The 23947-nt window shown below is 46.6% G+C and overlaps 1 protein-coding gene across 1 annotated transcript in view; it reads right to left on the bottom strand.

Moving 5' to 3' along the window:
• Positions 1-651: 651 nt before the first annotated feature.
• Positions 652-23947, bottom strand: part of RGMA (repulsive guidance molecule BMP co-receptor a) — a 35687-nt gene continuing 12391 nt past the window's right edge. The window contains exons 3-4 of the mRNA XM_083713239.1: positions 6811-7322; positions 652-5735 (exon numbers count right to left, since the gene is read on the bottom strand). Coding sequence (XP_083569365.1) covers positions 5025-5735; positions 6811-7322 — 1223 coding nt within the window. The 3' untranslated portion in view covers positions 652-5024. The remainder of the gene's footprint in view (positions 5736-6810; positions 7323-23947) is intronic.

Below are 23947 nucleotides of genomic sequence, written 5' to 3'. Positions count from 1 at the left end.
GCACTGTTGTGTTCATGTCTTCCTTCAGGGATTCCCAGAGGCATCTGGGGCTGATCGCTGTAAGAAGACGATGGACTGAAGGGGCTGCTGGCTTGAGCCAACAGGGGCCCTTGTATTTTTACAGTTCCTAGATCACACTTCAGCTGAAACATACTTGGCATAAGTTCTAGAAATTTGACGGCCGCAACTCTAAAAACTCACTCGAAAGGAAGAGCTATGGGGTGGTTTTGTTTCGTACAAAGGGGTGGCGGGGAGGAATCAATGTTAGTTCCTTAATAATTTAGCTGGAAGTTTCAGTAAGCTGATTCACACAGAACACAGGTACAAGCTGCCTCTACATATACACGCTTGTGGGGAAAAGTGTATGTTTGTTGATCTGCACAGACCAGCTAGTAAGTACACAGGTACCCAAACTGTACACATGTGAGCATCTCTAGGGTTAGGACAGATTGGGAAGACATTTCAGTTCTTTAAGAGACCTCACACTGCCTGGGGCTGATGGGAGCAGTAGCACAAAACATCCAAAGACCACTGGGTTGGGGGAAGTTAGGCTAAGCAGTTAATGAAAAGGAAAGGAAGGCACATGGTTTGCGACTTTTCTCACTCCTACAGTAAACTGCATCACAAGAAAGGAATTCACTGTCCATATGGTTGGGAAGAAAATGTTTTACTTGCACTTTTCATCAATAAATAATTTACAGTATTTACAGACAAAATTCTACACACAAACACAAAAGAAGCTGGGAAGGAAAAGGGTCAGTGAGGCTGGAATTGTGTCTCCCCCCCACCCTTGTGTTTTTGTTTTTTTTTAAAAATCTATTGGGTTTTTATCAGCTTCACTTCACCTGCAAGCCAGAATGAGCCCTATAATGTAAACCAAAATAAAGTGCTTAAAAAATATTTTTTAACATTAGAGATATTCCTATAGTTGGAAAACCTTGTTGAACTTTTTGGACTGTGAGGTCAACTGGAGAGTAGGAGGAGGAACTGCAATGGCAATGAAGAAGGGCCATCGCTACCTAATTTGAAGACCTTACAAAGGCCATATACATTTAAAGCACTATGGTACCACTTTGGTCAGTCATGGCTTAACCCCAAGAATTTGGGGTTAAGGAGGAGACACCCTAACTCCCTACCAGAGCTACCATTCTCAGATTGTTAAACCAATCAATCCCTCTTCCCAGGGAACTCTGGGAATTGTAGGTCTGTGAGGGAATGTGTGTTGAGGTCTCCTAACAACTCTGAGAACCCTTAACAAAATATGGCTTCTGGGATTCTTTGGGGGAAGCCACAACTGTTTTAACATGGTCATCACAGTGCTTTAAATGTATGGTGTGAACGTGGCCTCCATTTTTCCAAGTAAGACAATTTTGAACTAAATATGGTGAAATGAAGCTTATGAGCCTCATCTCCAATATTGCTCCTACTCAGAGTATGCCTGTTGAAATTAATGGACATGGCCAACTTGAGTCTATGAATTTCATTGAGTCTACTCTGAGTAGCACCCACAATTTTGAAACACAAGCAGCATTAGCTGTTGCGAGTTGCCGGTGGATTAGAATGAACCACCAAGGTGGTGAGCTCAACTTGCACACCAAGGACAGAGAAGCTGTGGCCCTCCAGAGATTGTTGGGACTCCAACTCCCATCAGCCCTGACAGTTGACCATAGCGGCTTGCAGGCTGATGGGACTTGAAGTCCAGCAACATCTGGAGGGGCAATACTTTGTAGCCCCTCTAGCTACAGTGAGCGCTTCTAGAGTACATGAAGGCCAAGTCCCACTTTTCAGCCTTAGCATCTGCCAATCTCCTCGTTCCTTCCACATGACTCCCGAGTTTGCACACTTCACAGCTCAAGTTGAGAGCTCCCAATTTCAAGATCAATGATGAAAGGAGGAGGAAAGGGCCATTGGTGAACAAACCATAGAATGAAACAGTCAACATGTATTTTTCTTTAAACCGTTCAGGAAGGAAAAGAAAACTACACCCCTGTACAGTCACCAATGTGAGGGCACTCTATATATTAGAAGACACAATCCTATACATCAAATGGCTACTAAATTGTGTTCCTCTGCTGCTTTTTCAGTGTGGGCAGCAGAGATGCTGGTGGGTGGAAGTTTGACTGCTGGGCAAATTTCAATTGATCACCAAGTATTATGGGGGTAGCACCTTCCATGTGAGCTGGTTCCTCAAAGATGCTGCTCTTTGATTGCTTAGTCCTCTGGCCCACTACAGGGGTCTCCTTGGGGCAGAGGAGATGCTGTAGCAAACAAATGAAAGAATTTGGGGTTATGAGCTCCATCTCTTTCCCACAGAGAAAGAGCTTCTGTATAGGAAACAGCACAACACCCACACGAAGGTTGCCACATGTGACATTTTGCATATATGCAAGTCACTGCGTGTACAAATGATGAAATACACAGGTGTGCAGTCACTGTGGAACAATGTCGATGGCTGTGTTTTATGGGTGTGCATCTTCTGGGCTTTGGGATGGTCCAAGGAGCACCTCAAGCTTGTCTTCTGTGGTTGACCTGCTGGCTGGACACATCTGGGAACTTCCACCACAAAACTGGCACGGCTGGTGCACAGATTGCATTTGACATGTACAATGTGGCCCTAAGTGAGGATGGGAAAAGTGGAAGAGGCTTGAAATGTCACACTGTGAGCTGCCAAAGAGAGTCAGGGGGCAGGGGATCCAAGCTGAAGATGCCATTTGCCTGGAATCTCTATCCAGGGTCAGTCAGAGTTTTCCTAGACACTCCCTGGCTTGGAAACTTCCATGCAGGAAGACAAGGTGATGAGACACAAAGGAGAACAGGCATGCCAAACTGTTTAAGACTTTTCCAAAATACTGAGGCTTACTTTCCCTGCCCCCCCAAAAAAACCCCAAATTAAAATAGAGGTATGGTTTGCTCTCAAACCTGAAAAGGTCAATATTTTGAATAGTGCTGTGCAGGAAAAAAAAAATTTCTGCATTTTATTTGACCCTTTTCTACCAGTTAATGAGAAAGGGGGGGGAATCAAAAATTAACACAGGGAAGAAATACTTCTGATTAAATTCTCATGAGTTGAGTGCAGGGGTTTTTGTTGGGCTTCCCTTACTTTGGAGGTGGTTAAGGGTGCTTGTGAGTGACCTTTCATTCCACAAATCATCTCACCGGTGGTCTGTGCTCTGCAGCCTTCCTGGGTGCCTGCATTGTCAATCAAAGCCCAGGGGAAGACATCACAAGGCAACTCCTCCCTTGGGTTTTTTTCATATCAGGATGCCCAGGCAGCTGGGGAGGCTGCAGAAAGGCTGGAGAATGTTACTGGAAATAAAACAAAGACTACTCTTGGCCACTTTGCAACCATAAGTCCCAAATCTTGCACACACGGACAACTGAAGCACCCTGAGAATGAGGTATAAAAACTGAAGCACCTTTAGCAGGTGAAGAAAACAAAGAAAACAAACTGGAGGACTGATATCAGCACAGCACTAGTTTAAAGTGATCAACGGTGAGACTTTACCCATTTTCTAAGGAATCTACTTCCTGAATTTCTGCAAACCCAGAGCAGGAATGCAGAGATCCAGTAGGTAGCCTCCTCAGAGGGCTTCTCTTCAGCAGGAATTATGGATCATCTGATCACCACACCTGTGGCTCATGCATAAAGGAGGATTTCAGGGAGCAACTGCAATCTTCAAACATAGGCTTGGGAATCAAACTGGAGTGTAGGGAAAACAAGCACGTCTTTTTGGAACTCTGAAGGTTCTCCCCCGGGCTCCCGATGGCTTGGTGTGATTTGTTCTCTACAGCACAAAAACCCGAAGGAGGATTTTGGGTCACCTAAGCAAAGGACTCTGAAAGGAAGCAAGTTCTTGATGCCCATTTCTTGGACACCACGGTAGCCTTGGTTGTACCAAAAAGGAAGTGGCACTTTGGGCCACCGAAATACTGGCCTTGTTTTACCCCTCTGAAAGCACCAGAGGAGGATAGGAGGAAAGAGGAATTAGCAAATAAGACAGCAATCCTTGAAGAAAAACAAAGATCTGAGCTGTAGGGAAGGCCTTCTACAAAGGTAACGCTGGATCCATGTCAAAAAGCACAGCATCATCCCACAATGCCTTCCCTATTGGAATTCTGTTCTTTCCGTTAAAAGGGACTACCATCCCCTTAGGGCTCCCCCACTGCTGGATGCTGAGAAAGTGGTAAGAAGCACGTTCTTAGAGACTGGGTCTCCTGTACACCATCCTTCTGGGGCCAGAGGAGGTGAAGGCCTAATGCTCATCCTTTTCCCCACCCACCTGTGCAAAGGCAGCTGCCAGCAGCTGCACACAAACAAGATCACAGAAACTGGGTGTGCACCCACAGCTGTTTGCACGTGCAATGGCAAGTCTCACATGTGTGAGGGTGTGAGCACGCGAGAGCCAGTTTGCCAAGAGCGTTCGGCACACCCCGGGAAAAGCAGGTGCATTGAACTAGAAGCCAGCTGTGGAGGAGAGAACACGACTCTTCTGCTGCCCGTGCCTGACTAAGCTCTGCTCGCACATAACCCTTTGAACGGATCTTTCTTTCTTTCTTTCTTTCTTTCTTTCTTTCTTTCTTCCACCTCTGTTCAGTCATGATCCTGCAGTTCATTTCTGGAACTGGCAACTTGCCACTGCCTGTCTAAAAAAAAGCAGCAGCCTACTTTGACTTTTACACAAACGCCAATGTCACAATCACCACAACCATTTGTAGTACAGCAAACATGGAGGGATCGGGGTGGGGGGACAGTGAGAAGCCTCCCATTATCCTTTCATATCAGAGGAGGAAGGGAACAAGAGCAGGGGTCAATCACAAGTTCAGAACTCTTTAACATAAAAGGAGGCCTTCACTTGGAAAGAAGGTTCAAACCTATTCGATCAATTGCTTTTTCTGGGGGTTTTTCCCCTGGAGAAAAAGCAGTCACTAAAACTGTTGGCTCTCAGCTGGCTCAGCCTCTTAGTTACCCAGTACAATTGTTCTCTTGTTTTCCCCAACTCAGGAGGTCTGCCACAGATGTAGGCCTATAGGAAAACAGCTGTCCACTGGCTCAAGCATGCCAACACCCCCAGAAAAAGGAGAAGTGTGGGAGGCTCCAAGGGGGCCGTATTGCCTGTCTCCAAGTCTCGTGTCCGTTCGTAGAGGTGCAATTTGTCTTTGTTGGAGTGCAGCATTTTGACGTCTTCAAAGGCATAGTAAGCAGCAAGGGTAAAGTTGACGTCGCCCGTCGTCAAGAGGTCGAAGACACAGGACTGGAAGTATAAGTCCTCCACCGGAAGCTTCTCCCGGCACTTTGCTGTGGCTGTCTCATAGGTGAAATGCTCTGGCAGAGACGGAGAGCTGGCCCCTTTCTGGCGAGCCCGGTTCTCTGTGGTCTGCGCGGTCGAACGGAAGGCCTGGAAGTCTATCTGCTGGTTAAGCGGGCAACCCCAGAGACAGAGGTAGAGGCCCTGGTTGTCTCCGTCTTCAACCGCTTTCACCACCTCTTCAGGCATCCTCACAGCAAAGGTGAGGTAGCGACCCACCTGCCTCACCACAATGGTAGTGCCAATATACTTGGCCTGGATCTCAATGTGTTGGCCGGACACCTTCTCAGTGATCTTCAGGCTGTTGGCGCCATGCTTGTCACCACCGTTCTTGGAGCCATCAGCAAAGGCCGCTGGGAGTTCATCCGTTTCGGCCTGGTAGACTTTCTGCTCCACACATTCTTGGAAGCTCTTGAAAATTATGGTGAGCTAAATAGGGAAGAAAGGTTGGAGGGTGGGGAGAGAGATGGTATGAAAAGGGAGAGTTACTGAGATTGGTAAGAGCTCATTGATCCAACCATAGCCACTCATACACTTCTGTCCCTTCAGTGGAGGGGTGGCTAACTTGCCCCCCAGTCCCAGCCAGCATGGCCAATGGCTGGGGATGATGGGACCTGTAGTCCCAGAACTCCCTAGGGAATGGGGATTGATTGTTAATCCACTCTAGGAATTGTAGCTCGGCAGGGGAGGGGAGAGAACAGCTCTCAGCACCCTTAACAAACCACAGCTCCCAGAATCCCTTGCAGGGATAACGTGATATCCCAGTGCTTTAAATACATGGTGTGACCAGCGTTAGAAACTCAGATACATAACCTAATCGCCAAATGGCACCTTAAATCTAGGTTGAACAACTGAATGCCTAGGAAGCATTTTTCCCCCTGTGGAATTTAAAAAAACTACTATTATTCATTTCATTTCTAATCTGTTTTATGTTTGAAAAAAATAATAATCTCCAAGTGGTTTACAATATATTAAAACATTGAATACAACAATCTAGAATAAATCAAATTCAAGGGAAATATTTTGGATCCTTCTCCAAGTGTCATTTTGCTTTCCCTGTATTTTTTTACCTACTTAATTTATAGAGCTGCCGCATAGCAGAAGTATTCTAGGAAGCCAGTGTGGTGTAGTGGTTAGAGTGTCTAACTAGGACCTGGGAGATCAGAGTTCAAACCCCCACTCACTGGGTGACCTTGGGTCAGTCACAGCCTCTTCACCTACCTCATAGGGCTGTTGAAGGTATTAATTGGGGAGGGGGTAAACCATGTACTCCTTGGAGAAAAAGGTGGGATATCAATGCAAGAAATAAGCTCTTCTGGACCCATGCCAATTGCAAAATGCACCTGGCACCTGGGGAAATTTCAAACATACGGCGTGAATGTGGACCTAGAGATGTGCCTACTTTATTCAGCTATGTGAGACACAGAAGTGGGAATTCTCAGCAAAGCTGCTGTGAGGTATCGTCATCTTGAAATAACAGGCACTGAATAGGTCATGCCTTTACCTTGCTAGTAGCTGTCGCCGTGGAACCTGGTAAGACAGGTGTGTTGGTGACCTGCACATTCAGGTAGTTGTTGTTGATGAGCGGCCACGCCCCTTGGACTATGCAAGTCTGGAAACTGTCAGAAAAAGTCCTCAGGTGGGGGTCTCCAAACAGCCCACAGTGCGTATAGTTGGGAGGAGGAGAGTGTTTGTGGAAGCTCTTCTCATAATGGCAGATTTCCGGGCTGTCTGAGCGCTCCTGGCTGTCGCCTCGGGGCAGAGGGCGGACCCGCGGCTGGGAAGTGGGGCCGTCTTTGGAGCAGTTGTGCTGGGCCATCAGGTCGTCGATGCCGTGGACGGCGGAGTGGTAAGCCAGGTCTCCGCGGCAGGTGCGGGCGGTGCGGTGAGTGCAGTGAGCGTAGGCTCGGAGGGCCGTGCAGAACTCGGGGGTGTCCTCTGCCCCCACGTGGTGGGGCCCCGAGGTGGCCGCCAAGAACTCAGAATTGCACTTCATGATTTTACACTGAGACGTCACTGTGGGGGGAAAGGAAATAAGGCAGACACCTTTAAAACACGGAGAGATTTTGAGAAGTTTTAGGCAGGGGAAAGAGAGAGAAGAAACTGTTCGAGGCCAGTAGGGGGAGATGTTTTCCTAAAGGTTTTATGTAGTTTTAAGTTCTGGGGAAAACAGCTTGATGTGTTGTTTCACATACACGTCTCCATATAAGGCCAAATTTCCAAAGCCAGGTGTCATACATAAACTTTCAATAAGACGTGTGTGTATTAGAGAGAGAGAGAGAGAAGAAAAAGAACAAATGCAAAAGTCATACTTTCCCCCAACCTCTCAGACTGTCACTATTTTGCAGGACAGATTCAAACACAGGCTAGAAGTTTAGGTTTGTGCTTTTAAAGTGAATTGAAGCACTCGTGTCAACCTAACACAACAAATCCACTTTAAACACACACACACTTACTTTTTGCTTATTGGACAGTGACAGGGGTATGCTCCGAAAAGTGTGGAATAAGAAAAAGCAACGGGACAACACATTGGAAAAGTGCGGGGTGACCCTTGCTTTGATGCAAAGTTGTCTAACTTCTCCACAAGCAGATCAGAATGTGTGCTCACTGAACAGCCAATGTCATCTAATCTCCCTACGAACCAGGATGAAGACTCAATAAGCAGGTCATCTTAGAAGCAGCCCCTTCAGCTGTAGAACGGAATAACGGGCATCTTCTCCTGTAACTGACAGGCAGCATGAAGCTGCCTGATTGGCCAAGCCTGGTATAAATTCCAGGAGTCAGTCCTGTGTGCTCTTTCCTCAACAAGAGAACCTTCTCCCTGGAGCGTCAGGAGCTGTCTAAAATACTGAATCAGGTCATTGGTCCAGCTAGTTCAGTTCTGTGTCTACATTGACCAGCAGTGGTTCTCCAGGATATTGGACGGGTCTGTGTCATCAAACCCTCCCCCTGCCCCCCCACCTGAACGAACTCTCATTAATGCACCTGATCTGAGAGCTGGAAGCAGCCCCTCCTCACTCATCTCCTCTCTCCTGCTTGAAGGAGATAAAGGCTTTTACTGAGAGTTGAGCATCGCTGGGCCACTCAACCTCTGCTGCAGCTGGTTGGCCACTCTAATTGGTTGACAAAGGGCCGCCTTCAGCACCTCTGCTCAGTGCCAATGCCTTCAGATTGCAAAACACCAGCGTGACTAAACCCCCTTGGCCCGCTAGTGCAGAGGAGTCAAGATCCTGCAATTTGCTCTGTGTGTGTGTGTGCGCGCGTGCAGAGGGAGGGAGACATGTGGAACGAGTAGCACAAAACAGCAGAGGAGAAATCTATTACAGCAACTATGCTGACACCCCACAATACCACAAGGGAAATCCAGGCTGGATAGTGGTGTGAGTGAGAGGTGGTGATATTTATCTTAGCCGAGAGCCAGAGGTGTAAATCCAGAATTCTCTGCTCCAAAATCTCCAGCTGGGCAGGATTGTAGGTATACAAAGCACACAGCTCACATTATCTCAATCATCCTTGCAGCAGAATTTAAGGACCTGTGTAGGACATACATAGTATAAAAGGGGAGGTCCCTGCCCCAACCAGCTTACAGTCCAAGGATTGTTGTAAGGATTACTGCAGGAGTGAGGAACCTCAGCCTTGTGACGTAACTACCTCCTCCCAGGCTGACCCTTGGGAGTCTGCACAAACCATTCCCTTATCCTCTTGATGCCTGTCATCTCCACCATCTAGAGATAAATGCCTGGGGATCATGAATACCACATCCTGTGAAATTCTATCAGTTGTATTTTATCTGCACAGTCAGAATGAATTTCAGGAACCCAAATGATTTTTCTGTGCAGCCTGAGAACAATGTTATAGTGAATTGTCATCACATGTCTTCACTTACCCACCTGCCTGGCTCACAGTTGTGAAAAATATTATTACATTTTATGAATGGTCCATGTCACCATTAAGAAAGCGGTAGGAACAGGCCTATATAGATGTGGACTGTCCCTGGATCAAGTGACTTTTCTTCTTTTACGTTCTCAACTTTCTTAACCTAGCTCAACGCTGCCATCTGAACAGAATCAATCACAGTTGTGATTGAAAAACAAGACTTTTGGGCAGCCTTGCCCCCAAATGGCAACTAGACGTTCAGTTTGGGTGACTGTAACCTTGGTTGAAGGAACTATTTGGTGCCTGGCTTAAATATCTGAGTTTCTAACACTGGCCACTGCAGCTGCCCCCAATTGCTCTGAGTCAAGAACCCTGCTGGATCAGGCCAATGGCCTATCTAGTGTAGCATCCTGTTCTCACTGTGGCCAATCAGATGCCTGTAGGAACCACACAAGCAGGACCAGAGGACTCTCCCTGCCTGTGGCTTCCAGCAATGGTATTCAGAAGCATTTACAGTGGTACCTCGGGTTAGTAACTTAGTTAGTTACGGGGGTCCGTTCTTAACCTGAAAGTGTTCTTAACCTGAGGTACCACTTTAGCTAATGGGGCCTCCCACTGCCGCTGTGCGATTTCTGTTCTCATACTGAAGCAAAGTTCTTAACCCGAGGTACTATTTCTGGGTTAGCAGAGTCTGTAACCTGAAGCATCTGTAACCCGAGGTACCACTGTACTGTCTCTGGCTGTGGAGGCAGAGCACAGCCATCTCTGGCTAGTGAATCGGTGCAGTCTAGATGGTGGGGATCCTGTCTTCCCCCCACTCCCCCAGTCTCCCATCTGGAATCTGGGCAGGGCTAATGCCTGCTTGCCGTAACTCCATCTCCTCCCCTCCTCTCCACCCACCCTCAGGGCAACACGCTCCGTACAGCCAGCAGCTTTGGCGCAGCTCTGGACAAACGGATTTGATCCGAAGCCAAGAAAACCCTGTTTGTTCAATTTTACATAATCCATTTTCCATCAACTCACAATACATCTGCGTTTCGGCCGCGTATGACTTAGCACAGGAGCAGGCTTCGCTGGCTCCAAATGCTCAGGGAGAAGGAAAAACTGAACCACAGGACTTGGGGGTGCAGTGGGGGGCAGGCGGCGGGTGAGCCAAACGAGATGCTGCCCTGTGCCACAGTCTGCGCAAAAGCAAATCCAGTATTATCTGGCTGTGTGCACGGTCTGAGTCCGCACGGGCACAGAGGATAAATAAATGCAGGATGTTGCTGCAGGCTTTAATCCCGGGATGTTTGTGTTTGCTTTTCAAACGGCCACGTAACCATTACACACATCGAAGATAGGCTTCCCCAAACTGGTGCCCCACAGATAGAATCACATAATTGTAGAGTTGGAAGGGACCGTAAGGATCATCTACTCCAACCCGCCGCAATGCAGGAATCTTTCACCCGTGATGCTTGAACCCACAACCCTGAGATTAAGGGTCTCATGCTCTGCCGATGGAACTATGCTGCCTGATGCTTGGGGGAGTTGTAGTCCAAAACATCTGACGTGCAGCAGGTTGGGGAAGGCAGCTCTAAGCTTTAGCATGGTAGCCTGCATATTTCTCTTCATTTCATTGCCTTCTAACCCAGTGATTGCCAAACTTGGCCCACCAGCTGTTTTGGGACTACAACTCCCATCATCCCTAGCTAACAAGATGATGGGAGTTGTAGTCCCAAAACAGCTGGAGGGCAAAGTTTGGCCATCACTGCTCTAACCGCACTGCTTGTCATGCACAAGATAAACCCATGTGCTGATCTGCCAATGATGTGAACTTTAGTCTACGACAGTGTCTGCCATAATGCATTAGTTGGTCCAAAATACATACATCAGCTCCAAGGTTGGCATATATTTTTCCAAGTTTGGGAGTGTGAATACCAGTTGCTGAGAATCACAAGTGGGGAGAGGGGCTGTTGCACCCAGGTCATCCCAGAGGCTGTGAGAACAGGTTGCAAGGCATACGAAAGGCAGAGAACATCAGGCCATCCACACCATACATTTAAAGCAGCCTTTTAAGCAGCCATGGCTTCCCCTAAAGAATTCATAGAATTGGAAGGAATCCCAAGACTCATCTATTCCAGGCATCCCCAACCTGTGGCCCTCCAGATGTTTTGGCCTACAACTCCCATGATCCCTAGCTAACAGGACCAGTGGTCAGGGATGATGGGAATTGTAGTCCAAAACATGTGGAAGGTTGGGGATGCCTGATCTAGTCCAACTCCCTGCAATGCAGGAACCTTTAGCCCAAGATGGGGCTCAAACTCACAACCCTGTGGTTAAGAGCCTCATGCTCTACCGACTGAGCTGTTCCAACTGCTGCGTATTATATGAGAGGGAGACAACCTCTTCCCTATGCACTAGCTACTGTTGCCTGGAGCCTCCCTTGCCCCAGCCCTCCTGCCCTGGTGGTGATTGATGCCTGCTTTGAACAGCGCCCCTCCATAGGCATGGCAGGGCTGAAAGGGACTCACAGGAGGCAGGCCAGTCCTGCCAATGACCAGAGCAGGAATGAATGGGGTTTGTGGGCTGGCCCTGACAGGCCATTAAGCTTCTGAGCCTTTGAACTGCTAATCATTGAGCTGAAGACCTTTGCCAAAGAATAGGGCGATTATCACAGGCTTGTTTGCATGACAAAAAATCAGGGAGCAGGGGGAAAGGGTCCCATAAAACTGATTTGAAGGGGGGAAAGGGACTGGGGGAAGGGTGGGAAGACCCCCAGAGACCCTAGCTAAGGGGTTGGCTGAAGAAAGAGAGACAATGAAATCTGCGAAATCTTTTGGGTGAAAAAGAAAATGAGGACTCCAATACAGGCCAATAAAGTTACCACCACGTGCAAAGGAATAGGGTCAGATTTCAAGAGCAGAGGGAGAGGCGTGAAAGTAGAGGAGGGGGTGAAAACAGAGCCAACATTCCTTACATGGCAATTTTTATTGTGTAATGGAGCAGAGGTTGCAGGGTGCAGAGAGGAAAGAATCTTTTTCGGAGGCAGGGGGGCACCTGGAAGATTTTAGGGCTGGGATTCCACAGTGTTCTTGACATTTGCATCCTTCCTGCCTTTCCTCTTAAAGCGGGGCTGGTTTTCATGGACCTGGGCATCATGGACCAGAAGCGAAAGTGGGCAGAGGGCTGGTAAGGAATATAGTCTGAGGAGAGTCTCAAGACCTGGATACAGAGAGTGCCTCACCTGCGCTCTAAGGAGCTGAATATCCCTCCTCACTTAAACCCAAGTTAGTTAGATTTTTTAAAAATTCCTTTAAAAACTAAAGAGATGTTCTGCAAGGATGTGCTCTACGGGGAGCCAGCTTCAGGGATCAGGCCCGTTAAACAGTATGCAAATTTGAGAAGAAGGTTGGCAACATCAACCTCATCCTGTGGTTGCAGACAAGAGAGATCGTCAGGTTGTGCACCCACAGCAATGACCAGAGAAGGAATGATGGTGGGGAGGAGTGCAGAGAGAAGAAACACCGTAGTGCATCTGTAGCAGCACAACTGGACGCCTTTGTCTGCCCCAGCTGAAACTAAACATGTCTCTCCTGCATCGGTCTCCACAACCGCAGCAGGCGCTGTAACCTTTGAACACTCTGACTTCACCCCCAAAGGCCCAGCCCCCTCAAGTACTTTATTGTGGGGGCCGAAGCCCCCATGGCCCCTAGGAGTTGGCTCCTAAGGACCAGAACATGGTTCCTCTAGAACACAGCATCTCACTTCCAACTTTTCCTCACTCTGTTATGGGACTACAATTCCTATCATCCCTGACCACTGTTCCTGCTTGCTAGGGATGATGGGAGTTGCAGTCCAAAGTTTGAAGCTGGAGTCCAAAGCCTGAAGATTCAAGTTTGCGAAACCCTGGCATAAACAGAGAGCCAACAATCAAAGCAAGGCACCCTCATAGGCAGGGAGGAATACCTCCCCCCCCCAAAAAAACTGCAAAAGGTAAACTTCAAAGCCTTTGGAAAAGGAGTGTTTCTAGGAAGTGAAATCATAAACCTGGGCTTGAAAAAATGATTTTTCCCTTTTTTACATTACAGGCCTGAATGGCACCGCCATGCCCATGGCTGAGATAGTAAAACATTTTAAAAGAGGGTACCTCCCTCCCTCCCTCCCCCCTCTCTCTCTCACACACAAAATCTTCCCTTAGCAGCTAGAAAGCAACAAGGGGCACTTCAAGACAGTCCCAATTTTCAAGCAAGATTCAATCACATACCAGCAACTTTAGGTTGCACAATTACAGCTGAATGGGAGGTCTTGCACAATGAATTTGCTTCCCTCCAAAGACTGGATTTTTTTTGCGATAAGTTACCAGAAAGTGTGGGGCAACACCTTCATTGATGCAATGTCATCTAATCTCTGTGCAAAAAATCAGGATGTGTGCTTGCTATACAGCCATTGTTTTCTATTCTCCCTGAAAACAAATCAGAGCAGATAAAAAGGCCACTTGGAAATGCCCCAGGCCTGGCAAAGATCGGTTTATGTGCTGCCTGGGGCTGATCGGAGCTCTAGTTCAAAACAGCTGGAGGGCACCAGGTTGGCAAAACCTGGAGAAACAGCTGCTGTGATGGCAAAACCTTTCACAGTAAGACCCCTTTTTTTCTCACAGTGGTGCCTACCCTGTGCCAACTCAGGTATATCAGGAGGACCCACCAATATAGTATTTTAGGCAACTAGTAAAGATAAAGGTTTTTCATTTTCTGTTCATATGTTTTAATTCCGATTGCCCTTTTTGGAATTGCTACTATAGTTTTGGCTTTGTTTTTTAAAGTTGATTCTTTGATGTTATGACAGGGTTTGGAAGCAGGGATTGCAATATATATTTTAATTTTGTTATGATGTCTGGATTTGTTAGATGCCTTGAGTTTCTTCTGAAAATCAGGTGGGATGCAAGTTAAAACGATTTTTTTTTTTTTAAAAAACTTGTTCTCTACTCTGGGCGCCTCCGTGTGTAGACAAACAGTGCAGATTCTATTGGATTCTTGCAGTAAACAATCTTGCATTATGGCGGAGATTTTGCATATAAATAACACCTGCATATTTCACTCCAGCTCCAGGGACTTCAAGAAGCTTCAGCTTGCCTTCACCATGAAATTATTGGCAGCAAGATGCTTCATTGTGGGAACTCATGCTTTTGGATTGTTCAGCTCAACTCAATGCGCATGCGCACGCACAAACACACGTTTGCTCTGCCTTGCACACATGCACTCCCAAAGAAGTACAGGAAAAGAGCCCCAGGCACATAACTCTCAACAAAAACAAATGCATACAACAGATCACTGCCAAAACATTGCAGCATTCTCAGGCGGAGGTGTTGATTCCAGTGAAGGGTGGGGTATAAAGGATCAAGAGCTGAAGATTAAAAAAGAAGAATAAAAATGGGTGTCTGGCAGAGCACAACAACTTGGGCTTCTCAGCAAAATCGAGAGGCAAATCGTTTGCGGGAAATGGGTTTCTGCTGATGTCCCCGCTCCGCAAAACTCCCTTCCTGTCCCCACTCCCTTAGAAACTCTCTGGAACATCTTTCAGAAGTGCTGAAGTATTAGTGCAAGATCTAGCTGTCTAAGCAAGAGCTCATCTGGAAGCGGAGAGGTTGGTTTGGGAAAAAGGGCACTTTTAAGGAGGGCTTCATGTGTTAAAGAGGATGTATCAGCAGCATTCATCAGCCAAATATCCATGCCAATAACCTACGCAAGTTACTAGGCCACAGTTTTTAGCTGATCGTCACACCTGCCCAGATGCTGTGACAAGAAAGGAGAAGAACTGGATCCCCTCAGAGCTGATTCTTAAATAGCCACAGCAACTGGAGATTTACAACTTTGATTTAAAGATGGTTTTCCTTTCAAGTGCACATCCAAAGGTTGCGGCTAGGACCATGTCTGGGTTCCCCCTCTGTCCCCCTCATAGCCCTCCCTTTCTCCTCCTCTCCTGACACCACCTATTAGTCAGTGGAGAGCCAGTGTGGTGTTGGAGAGCCAGCGTGGTGTAGTGGTTAAGAGCGGTGGACTCGCAATCTGGTGAACGGGGTTCGCTTCCCCGCTCCTCCACATGCAGCTGCTGGGTGACTTTGGGCTAGTCACACTTCTTTGAAGTCTCTTAGCCTCACTCACCTCACAGAGTGTTTGTTGTGGGGGAGGAAGGGAAAGAAGAATGTTAGCTGCTTTGAGACTCCTTAGGGTAGTGATAAAGCGGGCTATCAAATCCAAACTCTTCATCCAAACTATTAGTCAAAATGGCTACATTCTACCTCCACTGTTGGAGGCGTTATTGCCTCTGAATAGTGGTTGCTGGGAATCCCAGGTGGGCAGAGGGCGGTTGTCCGTGGGCTTAACCACAGGTATCGGGTCAGCCAGTGGGAGAACAGGATGCTGAGCTAGATGGGTCATTGGCCTGATCCTGCAAGGCTTGTCTCGTGTTCTTATCTGTGGCTATCACTGACAGGGAAGCCGTGAGTAGGAGGACAGCAAGCCAGGCAGCTGTTTCTACATCATATCAGATCAGATCATCCAGCATCGCCCAGAGTCCTGTTCTGACACAAAGCCCTCCTTAGCAGGGAGGGGAAAATCTGCCCATGTTGGTTTCTCTCACTTTCTCATTTTTCCTGTTCACCTCTTCTTCATCAGTTTGTAACATTTTTTTTTTAATGAAAAGGCATACGTTTCCCTCTGCATTCCCAATGCACACATTTTTTGCCCCTAATATCGTGCATTTTTATAGTGCATTGGTTGGGCAAAAGATTCCTGCATCGCAGGGAATTGGACTCGATGCGACCCCTTCAAACTCTACGATTCTGTGATTTTAAGACTCTACGATTCTCTAATATAATGCATGGTATTTTCACGAACATGCATATTCTCCCATGCACACCTTCCCATAACATGTGCTTTTTTGCACCTCCTTTTTTTGCTTGAAAGTGGCATTGCAACATTTAGAGAAGCAGAAATTTCCAAGGATAGCTGCGTTTCAGTTTTATGTGGACTGGGATTTTGATTTGGCAGTTGAACCTATCTACCCAGCCACCCAGGGCCATCCTCACTCCTGAGGTATTCTGTTGGTGCGCAGAGTTGTAGTTCTGGGAACAAGTGCACTAGCTCTGCCTGCTTGCCTCCTGTACCTGCGGAGGTTTACATTCCCCTGGCAGAGAAGGCTCCATCCTTCAGACTGCCACTCTCCAATTGGCAGAGAGCAATGAGAATGGCAACTAGGGTTGCTGAGGCAGAGCAAGTGAGCTTCTCCATCCAGTCACCCCTTGCAGGCTGGCTTAACACACTGGACCGCAACAAGCCAGGAAAAAATGCTCCATGCCCTGGTAACCCCTCTGCTGCGTTGCTTGCCTATTTGCTACCAGGCCGGTTCTTGGGTTCATTCACAAAGGCCTGAACAACTTGGGCCCAAAGCACCTTAAAGACCATCTGATCCTTCAAGCTCCACCTTGATCACTGAGACTCTCCAATGGGGCACTGGATAGCTCACTTGGATAGAGCGTAGTGCTGATAATGCCAAGGTTGCAGGTTTGATCCCCATATGGGACAACTGCATATTCCTGCCTTGCAGGACATTGGACTTGATCCTCAGGTTCACTTCGAACTCTACGATTGTAGGATATCTATGATACCTTCTGGAGAGGTTTGGTTGACCTTGGGAGTGAGTTTATATTGTGGCAAGCACTGCCCTGTGCAGACCCTCAGCAGCTTCTCCCTGTATTATTTAGACAGGCCTTCGCAGTGCTTTGTTTCTTTTATTTTCAACTAACCAGTGTTCATTGGTGTTTTATTGATGTTTAACTGATTTTATTATAATCCTGCATGTTGCTTACCACCTTGCTGTGCCTTTATGAAAATGTGGGTTATAAACACACAAACAGCACGCATTGAAGAGGGCTCGGGTGCTTCTACGAAGCCTAAAAACAGATGAAGACAAAAGATCCTCTTCCATGTGGTTTCCAGGGGTATACTGCATCTGAAACTGGAGGTTTGACTAATAGTCACTGATAGGTCAAGTCTTTTCCCTGCCTTTGAGAATCCCCTACCAAAGTCATCTCAGCCAGTGGCCATCATCAAAACTCCTGGCAGTGACTTCCATAAATAATGTAATGAAGTCCTTCCTTTTCTCCACCCTGAATTTATTTACCGTATTTTTCGCTCTATAAGACGCACCAGATCACAAGACGCACCTAGTTTTAGGAGGAGGAAAACAAGAAAAAAAAAATTCTGAATCTCAGAAGCCTGCATTCGCTCCATAAGATGCACACACATTTCCCCTTACTTCTTAGGAGGGAAAAAGTGAGTCTTATAGAGCAAAAAATACGGTATACACTTCCCCTTGCCCTCACCATGCATAATCTGTTGGGGTGGAGGACCTTGACCAGGACCCCCGTTTTGCTGGCAGCCCTGGGTTTCTTCTACTATATCTTTGCACCCACCCTTACGCCACATCAGAGAGCACACTGCCCAGAAGGAGCCATTTCTCTGGGACGGAAGCAGAACCTTTTTCGTGGTGACTCCATGCCTTGGAAGTGCTCTCCCCAAGAAGACTTCCTTGCTATCACTTTAGGTTAGTGGTGAGGAACTGGAATGCGCCCTTGAACCCTGATAATGCCCCTCGCTTGTCCAGATGAGGGGTGTGTGAGCATGTGTGGAAAATAGCCCTACTGTACAAAGGTAAGATTCATATTTGTGGCCCCACCCACCGCTGGCACGTGTCCCCCCCCTCCCAAGATTGCCCCAGAGAACAATACAGCCCTCAGGCTGAGAAATGTAAGCTCCTCCACACCTAACTGAGGAGCCAGGCAAAAAACACTTCCGTTTTCCCAGGCTTATAAGAACAGCTAACGTAAGCATTTAATTATTTTTTTAACTCTTAAGAGCAATTTGATTTTGCCATCCATTTGAATGGGCTGTTGTTGCTTTAGTTTAGTTTAGTTTTCTTTGTTGGCTGTGTTAAGTCAGAATGCATCCAGCTGTACCAGGATTGCTGTATTGCAGTGTTAGTTTCGGTGTACCCTGTTCCTGGGACTGTGGTTGGTTTTAGCTCAGCGGCTCTCAAACTACGGACCACTCGAAAATCACGGAGGGTCTTGGTGGACCACTTAATAATTTGCATGCCTGTTGTAGCAACTGTTATGTGCTGTGTTAGATACTGTATGCTTTTTAATTCTGGTTTTTACAGACACACACACACCGTGGACCACATGAATAAAGAACTAATTGTGAACCACAACTTGCTTTAGACCTTTGTTTTAGACTGCTTCAGTATTGCATCTTAAATTGCTGTAACCCACATTGGGACCTAACGGCAAAGGGTGGGTAACAAAGTGAATAAATCACCATCATCATTGTACGTTATTTGTTTGTTTGTTTTTGTTGTTGTTAAATAACAATAAATTATTATTATTATTTCTTAGCTGCTCTGGGAGCATAACTGTAATTTGAAGGTTGGGGTATACAGTGGTACCTCGGGTTACATACACTTCAGGTTACAGACTCCGCTAACCCAGAAATAGTATCTAGGGTTAAGAATTTGCTTCAGGATGAGAACAGAAATCATGCTCCGGCGGCGCGGCGGCAGCAGGAAGCCCCATTAGCTAAAGTGGTGCTTCAGGTTAAGAACAGTTTCAGGTTAAGAACGGACCTCCATAACTAATTAAGTTCTTAACCTGAGGTACAACTGTAAATGATAAGTAAACACATCAAATAAGTGTGTGAACTAGCAAGGGACAAGGGACAAGGGACAAGGAAGGCTATTATGGATGTCTTTATGCACAACTTTGTCGCTGTCATCTGCCAGGCTTTTTTGTTGGAAACCACAGTGGGCATCAGGTATGATAGAATCATAGAATTGTAGAGTTGAAAGGGACCCTGAGGATCATCCAGTCCAACCCCCCTGCAAGGCAAGAATATAAAGCTGTCACTTTTCCTTTGATCTCATTCAGCATGGCAGCCCTTATCGCTATTATTACTAGCAGCGATTGTTAAATAGAGGCTCTGTTACTCGAGGCACTAGCCCTTGGCTATCTGCTCTGGCTTGCAAGCTTTCAAAAAGGCTAGAAACACTAGGAGACAGAACAGGTAGGGAGGTCCTTTGGCATATTCCACCTGTGCAATCCTGAGGTTCACTTCCCACTGCCAAATTACCCCCATCAAATTTTACTGCTTGGCAGTATGGAAGGGCCATAGCTCAGTGGTAGAGCATCTGCCTTGCAAGCAGAAGGTCTCAGGTTCAATCCCCACCATCTCCAGGGAGGGCCGGGAGAGAACCTTGCTTGAAACCCTGGAGAGCTGCTGAACTAGAAGGACCAATTGTCTGACTCCCTACATCCCTATACAGTAGTACCTCGGGTTAAGAACTTAATTCGTTCTGGAGGTCTGTTCTTAAATTGAAACTTTCTTAACCTGAAAGCTAACTTTAGCTAATGGGGCCTCCCACTGCCACCAGAGCACGATTTCTGTTCTCATCCTGGAGCAAGGTTCTTAACCCAAGGTACTATTTCTGGGTTAGTGGAGTCTGTAACCTGAAGCGCCTGTAACCCGAGGTACCACTGTATAGCTCCCATGCTTGTGGTTGTGAGGAGAGAGTCAGTCCCACACACAACTTCCTCCCCATCACAATCACACATGTGTGTACATGTGGATGCATACATGCGAATGAGCCTTTGTAGTTATGTAGCCCTCTGGCAAGCGGCCCCTGACTTCCCAACCCTTGCTGCATTTGGCCCTCGGGGACATAAAGGTTACTTGCCACTGCTCTATAAGAGTAACCAACTACACTTTCTGTGCTAACAACCCTGTGATGTCACCCAAGAAAACACATCTGCCTTGGAATTCAATTCCACCGCAATGACACCAACACGCCCTGTGGAAGCCCTGGTTAAACGGACAGTACCTTCCCGGATGTGATCATAGGAAACTGGCTTCTACAGAGTGAGATCATTGGTCCATCTAGCTCAGTACTGTCTACACTGACTGGCAGCAGCATGCCAAGGATTCATGCAGGGGGTCTCTTCAAGTCCTACTCAGAGATGCCAAGGACCGTCTAGCAGGGGTCAGCAAACTTTTTCAGCAGAGGTCCGGTCCACTGTCCCTCAGACCTTTGTGGGGGGCAGACTATATTTTTGGGGGGGAAATGAACTAATTCCTATGTCCCCCAAATAACCCAGAGATACTTTTTAATTAAAAGCACACATTCTACTCATGTAAAAACACCAGGCAGGCCCCACAAAATAACCCAGAGATGCATTTTAAATAAAAGGGAACATTCTACTCATGTAAAAACAGGCTGATTCCTGGACCGTCTGTGGACTGGATTTAGAAGGTGATTGGGCCGCATCCGGCCCCCAGGCCTTAGTTTGCCTACCCATGGTCTATAGTTCTCTTCTGTCCTTTTCTGTTCAAAATGGATGCAAAGCTGTGCTAACATTTACTCTAGGCTGGGTTGTTCTTTTTTATTATCTTTTTTTTTTTTAAAAAAATGGCACTGTTACGGGATTTCCATTCTTAATTACGATATTTGACAATTGCAGGTTGCAGAGCCTTTAAAACTATTTTACGAGCAAATCTGGGTCCCAGTGAAAGGAGCAGGGGCCCGGCGCTCATTAAGCTGACGAGTGAGAGCAAATCCAGCTCCTCCGAGCCAAGCGAGCTGTGCCAGGGCCTCCGTCCCGCTTCCAGCCTCTCGCCTTCATGTACCACAACCCCAATTTTGCAGCACCCTCCTGTGGTTTTTGGCTCCTACGTCTCCCTTCCCAAAACCCTGCCCACACAGCTCATCCAAGGCAACAGATGCTCTCCCGGTTCCTGCCACCTCTCCTCCACAACCTGTCCGTCCTCCAGGCCAGTAATTCCAGTCTCAGTGACATATTTATGCACACACACAAACACCCCCCCATACTCAAGGATGAAGACCTCCCCAGGATCACGTCACTGCGAAAAGGTTTACGCTGCATGGGTGTTGCAGTTTTGCTGCCAGGCCAGGCTCAATATTCTTTTGTTAATTCACAAAGCTCTAAACAGCACAGGCTCAAATCACCCTAATGATTGCCTGGTTTCTTATCCTTCACCTCCACCGCTGAGGTCTTCTGATGGGGCACTTCCAGTGGTAAATTCTTTATTTCTTATTCCTTGGATATATATCTTGCCCTTCCTCCCAAAGGAGCCCTGGACGGCAAACGGATACACGATTTATAAACAAAACCCTTCAAAAACAGCTTAAACCTTCCAAAAACAATGACATCTAAGAGCAGTTACAATTTGAAACATTCTGAAGCCAGTTAAAAGCATTATTTCATCCAATCTTAGGGTTGCCAAGAACGGTATTCTTCAGCCACTTGGATAAACAGGAATGTTTTCAAATTCCTTCTGAAAGTTACTAATGATGGAGACAGGTGCAACTCAGAAGGGAGGGCATTCTGCAACCAGGGAATCACCACCAAAAAGGCCCTGCCACAGGTCAGCACCAACTAAACAGCCCCTAGTGGCGGCATCACCAACATGACCTGCCAATCACAGGGTTGATATTGAAGAAGGTGCTCTTTTAGGTACTTGGATCTCAAACTATATAGGGCTTTCTATGACACCACTAACACCTTGAACTGGGGCCAGTAGTTCACCCGCAGTTTATAGTGTGGCAAGTACTGCCCTGTGGAACTCCTTACCAATACAAGTTTGGAAGGAGCCATCCCTGCTCGCTTTTAGACATCTTCTAAAGACAGGTAACTCACAACTTGCATGCATTTAACAAGCACAATTTCAGGTTTATGCATTTGGTGGGTGGCCAGCTGAAATCACACAAATTAAACGCACACAGCAGAGAGCTTAAAAGCACTTCACTTTGCATGGGAAAGCTAGGGATGGTTGCACTGGGGCAGGGGACGGGATAGAAGTTCTGGTGTTGTTCTGGCTATACGTGATTTCAGCTTTTATGCACAGTACCCAGAATATAACCCCCATGCAATCTGTGAGTCATGTGTATTATTCAAACAGGCCTTGGAGAATTGGAGAGCCTGCGCCATTCAGGTCTCACAGAAGCGTCTGACATTTTTATTGAAATACTGTGTCTGCATAACTGCCTTGTGGTATTGTACAGGACAGTATGATCTGCAAATGTTTAAATAAATTAACAAAAATCAATCAACAAATAAGGGCTGTGCGTCATGCTCTGGCCAAGTCAGATTGCAGATCCATCAAGGCCACCGCTGACACTCTATGGACCAGCCTTCCCCAACCTGCTGCCCTCCCATCATTCTCAGCCCAGCAGAGTCAAATCATCAGGAGAGTACTTGGTAGCAGAAGGGCTCAGTATGGCCACATTCACACCACACATATAGATGTGGACAGGGACCTAAAGAATAAAGAACCCATTTCATACCTGTTAACATCAGCAAGAGGAACTGTGGCAAAACCCTGGGAGACATTTGATTCAGATAACTTACGATTACCAGTATTCAAAAGTCTGGCAAACTGCTCTTCTAGAAAACTTCTACCCAAAAGTTGAAAGTAGCTAGAGCATATGCTGTAAGAGACTGGTGTTGTTGTTTTTTTGGTCACAGGGCATAACTTTTTATTTTATCTACCAATAAAGAAGTCTGTAGCCATATGGCCTCTCCTGCTTATTCCAAGGGGTGGATTTTGTGAAAATATGTTCAGGTACGTTTCTGTTGAACTACTACTAATTGGGAACAAAGGGAAATAATGATGTTAACTCTTCGTTCCTTCATTTTTTTTCCATTTGGCAAGTCTGTATGTGAACTCCTTAGTTTAAGGAAGTGCCACAGAAAACATTGTAATTGTTTTGTCTTCTGCCGGATCTTATATTACATATGATTTTGGCACTTTGTTTTCTTGTTATTTCTTTTATGTAAAAGTCTCCCCTTTTTGCTATAATTTACAATTTTTAAAAGAAAAGTATGCCCATATTCACAGCATGCATTATAAACATTGTGGTGCTACTTTAAACAACCATGGTTTCCCTCAAAGAATTCTGGGAGCTGTAGCTTAAGAGTGCAGAGAGTTGTCAGGAGGTCCCTATTGTCCCTCACAGAACTACCATTCCTGTAAAAACTGCTCTAAAAATTGTAGCTCTACGAGAGGAATAGCAACTTTCTAACAACTCTCAGCACCCTTAGCAAACTACAACTCCCATAATTCTTGGAGGTGTGGTGGAAACCATGAAGTGTTATCATAGTTCTTTAAATATATGGCATGAATGCCTCACAAAAGTGCTTTACAATTCTTTGTTGTGCCCAACAGTCTCCTTTGAGAAATGATTTTAGAGTCACCGAGAAAATATCTCTCTCTCTCTCTCTCTCTCTGTGTGTGTTTAAAAGCTTTCTTCTTTCTGATGTGCTCCCAAAGCAGGAGCAGAACAGGGGCAGTTCTCCACTGTCAACCTTTCAGAGATGTGACAGAACTGGGCCAACAACACTCCCCACTTTCCTTTCTCCTTTTATATCTTCTGAGAAGGGAAGCACAGCAGAGGCCGTTTTTACCAAAAGGAAGGCCTGCATAAAACTTCCCTCACTAAACAACTGTGCCCAAGCTGGGAATGGAGCCTGGCCACTTAAGTGAACGTCTAACTGAGCAGGATTTGAACCCAGACCAGCCACTGCCGAGCACAACACTCTGTCAGCTAGGAATATAAGGAGAGTCTGACTGCTGGATCAGGTGGGCAGCCCATCTAGTCCTGTTCTTACAGTGGCCAGTCAGACACCCCAAAGAGAAGACTGCAAGAAGGACTCAGTG

The sequence above is a fragment of the Podarcis gaigeae genome, assembly GCF_964106915.1.
Source record: "Podarcis gaigeae genome assembly, chromosome: 14".
Lineage (NCBI taxonomy): Eukaryota > Metazoa > Chordata > Lepidosauria > Squamata > Lacertidae > Podarcis > Podarcis gaigeae.
This window is presented reverse-complemented; position numbering and strand designations above follow the sequence as displayed.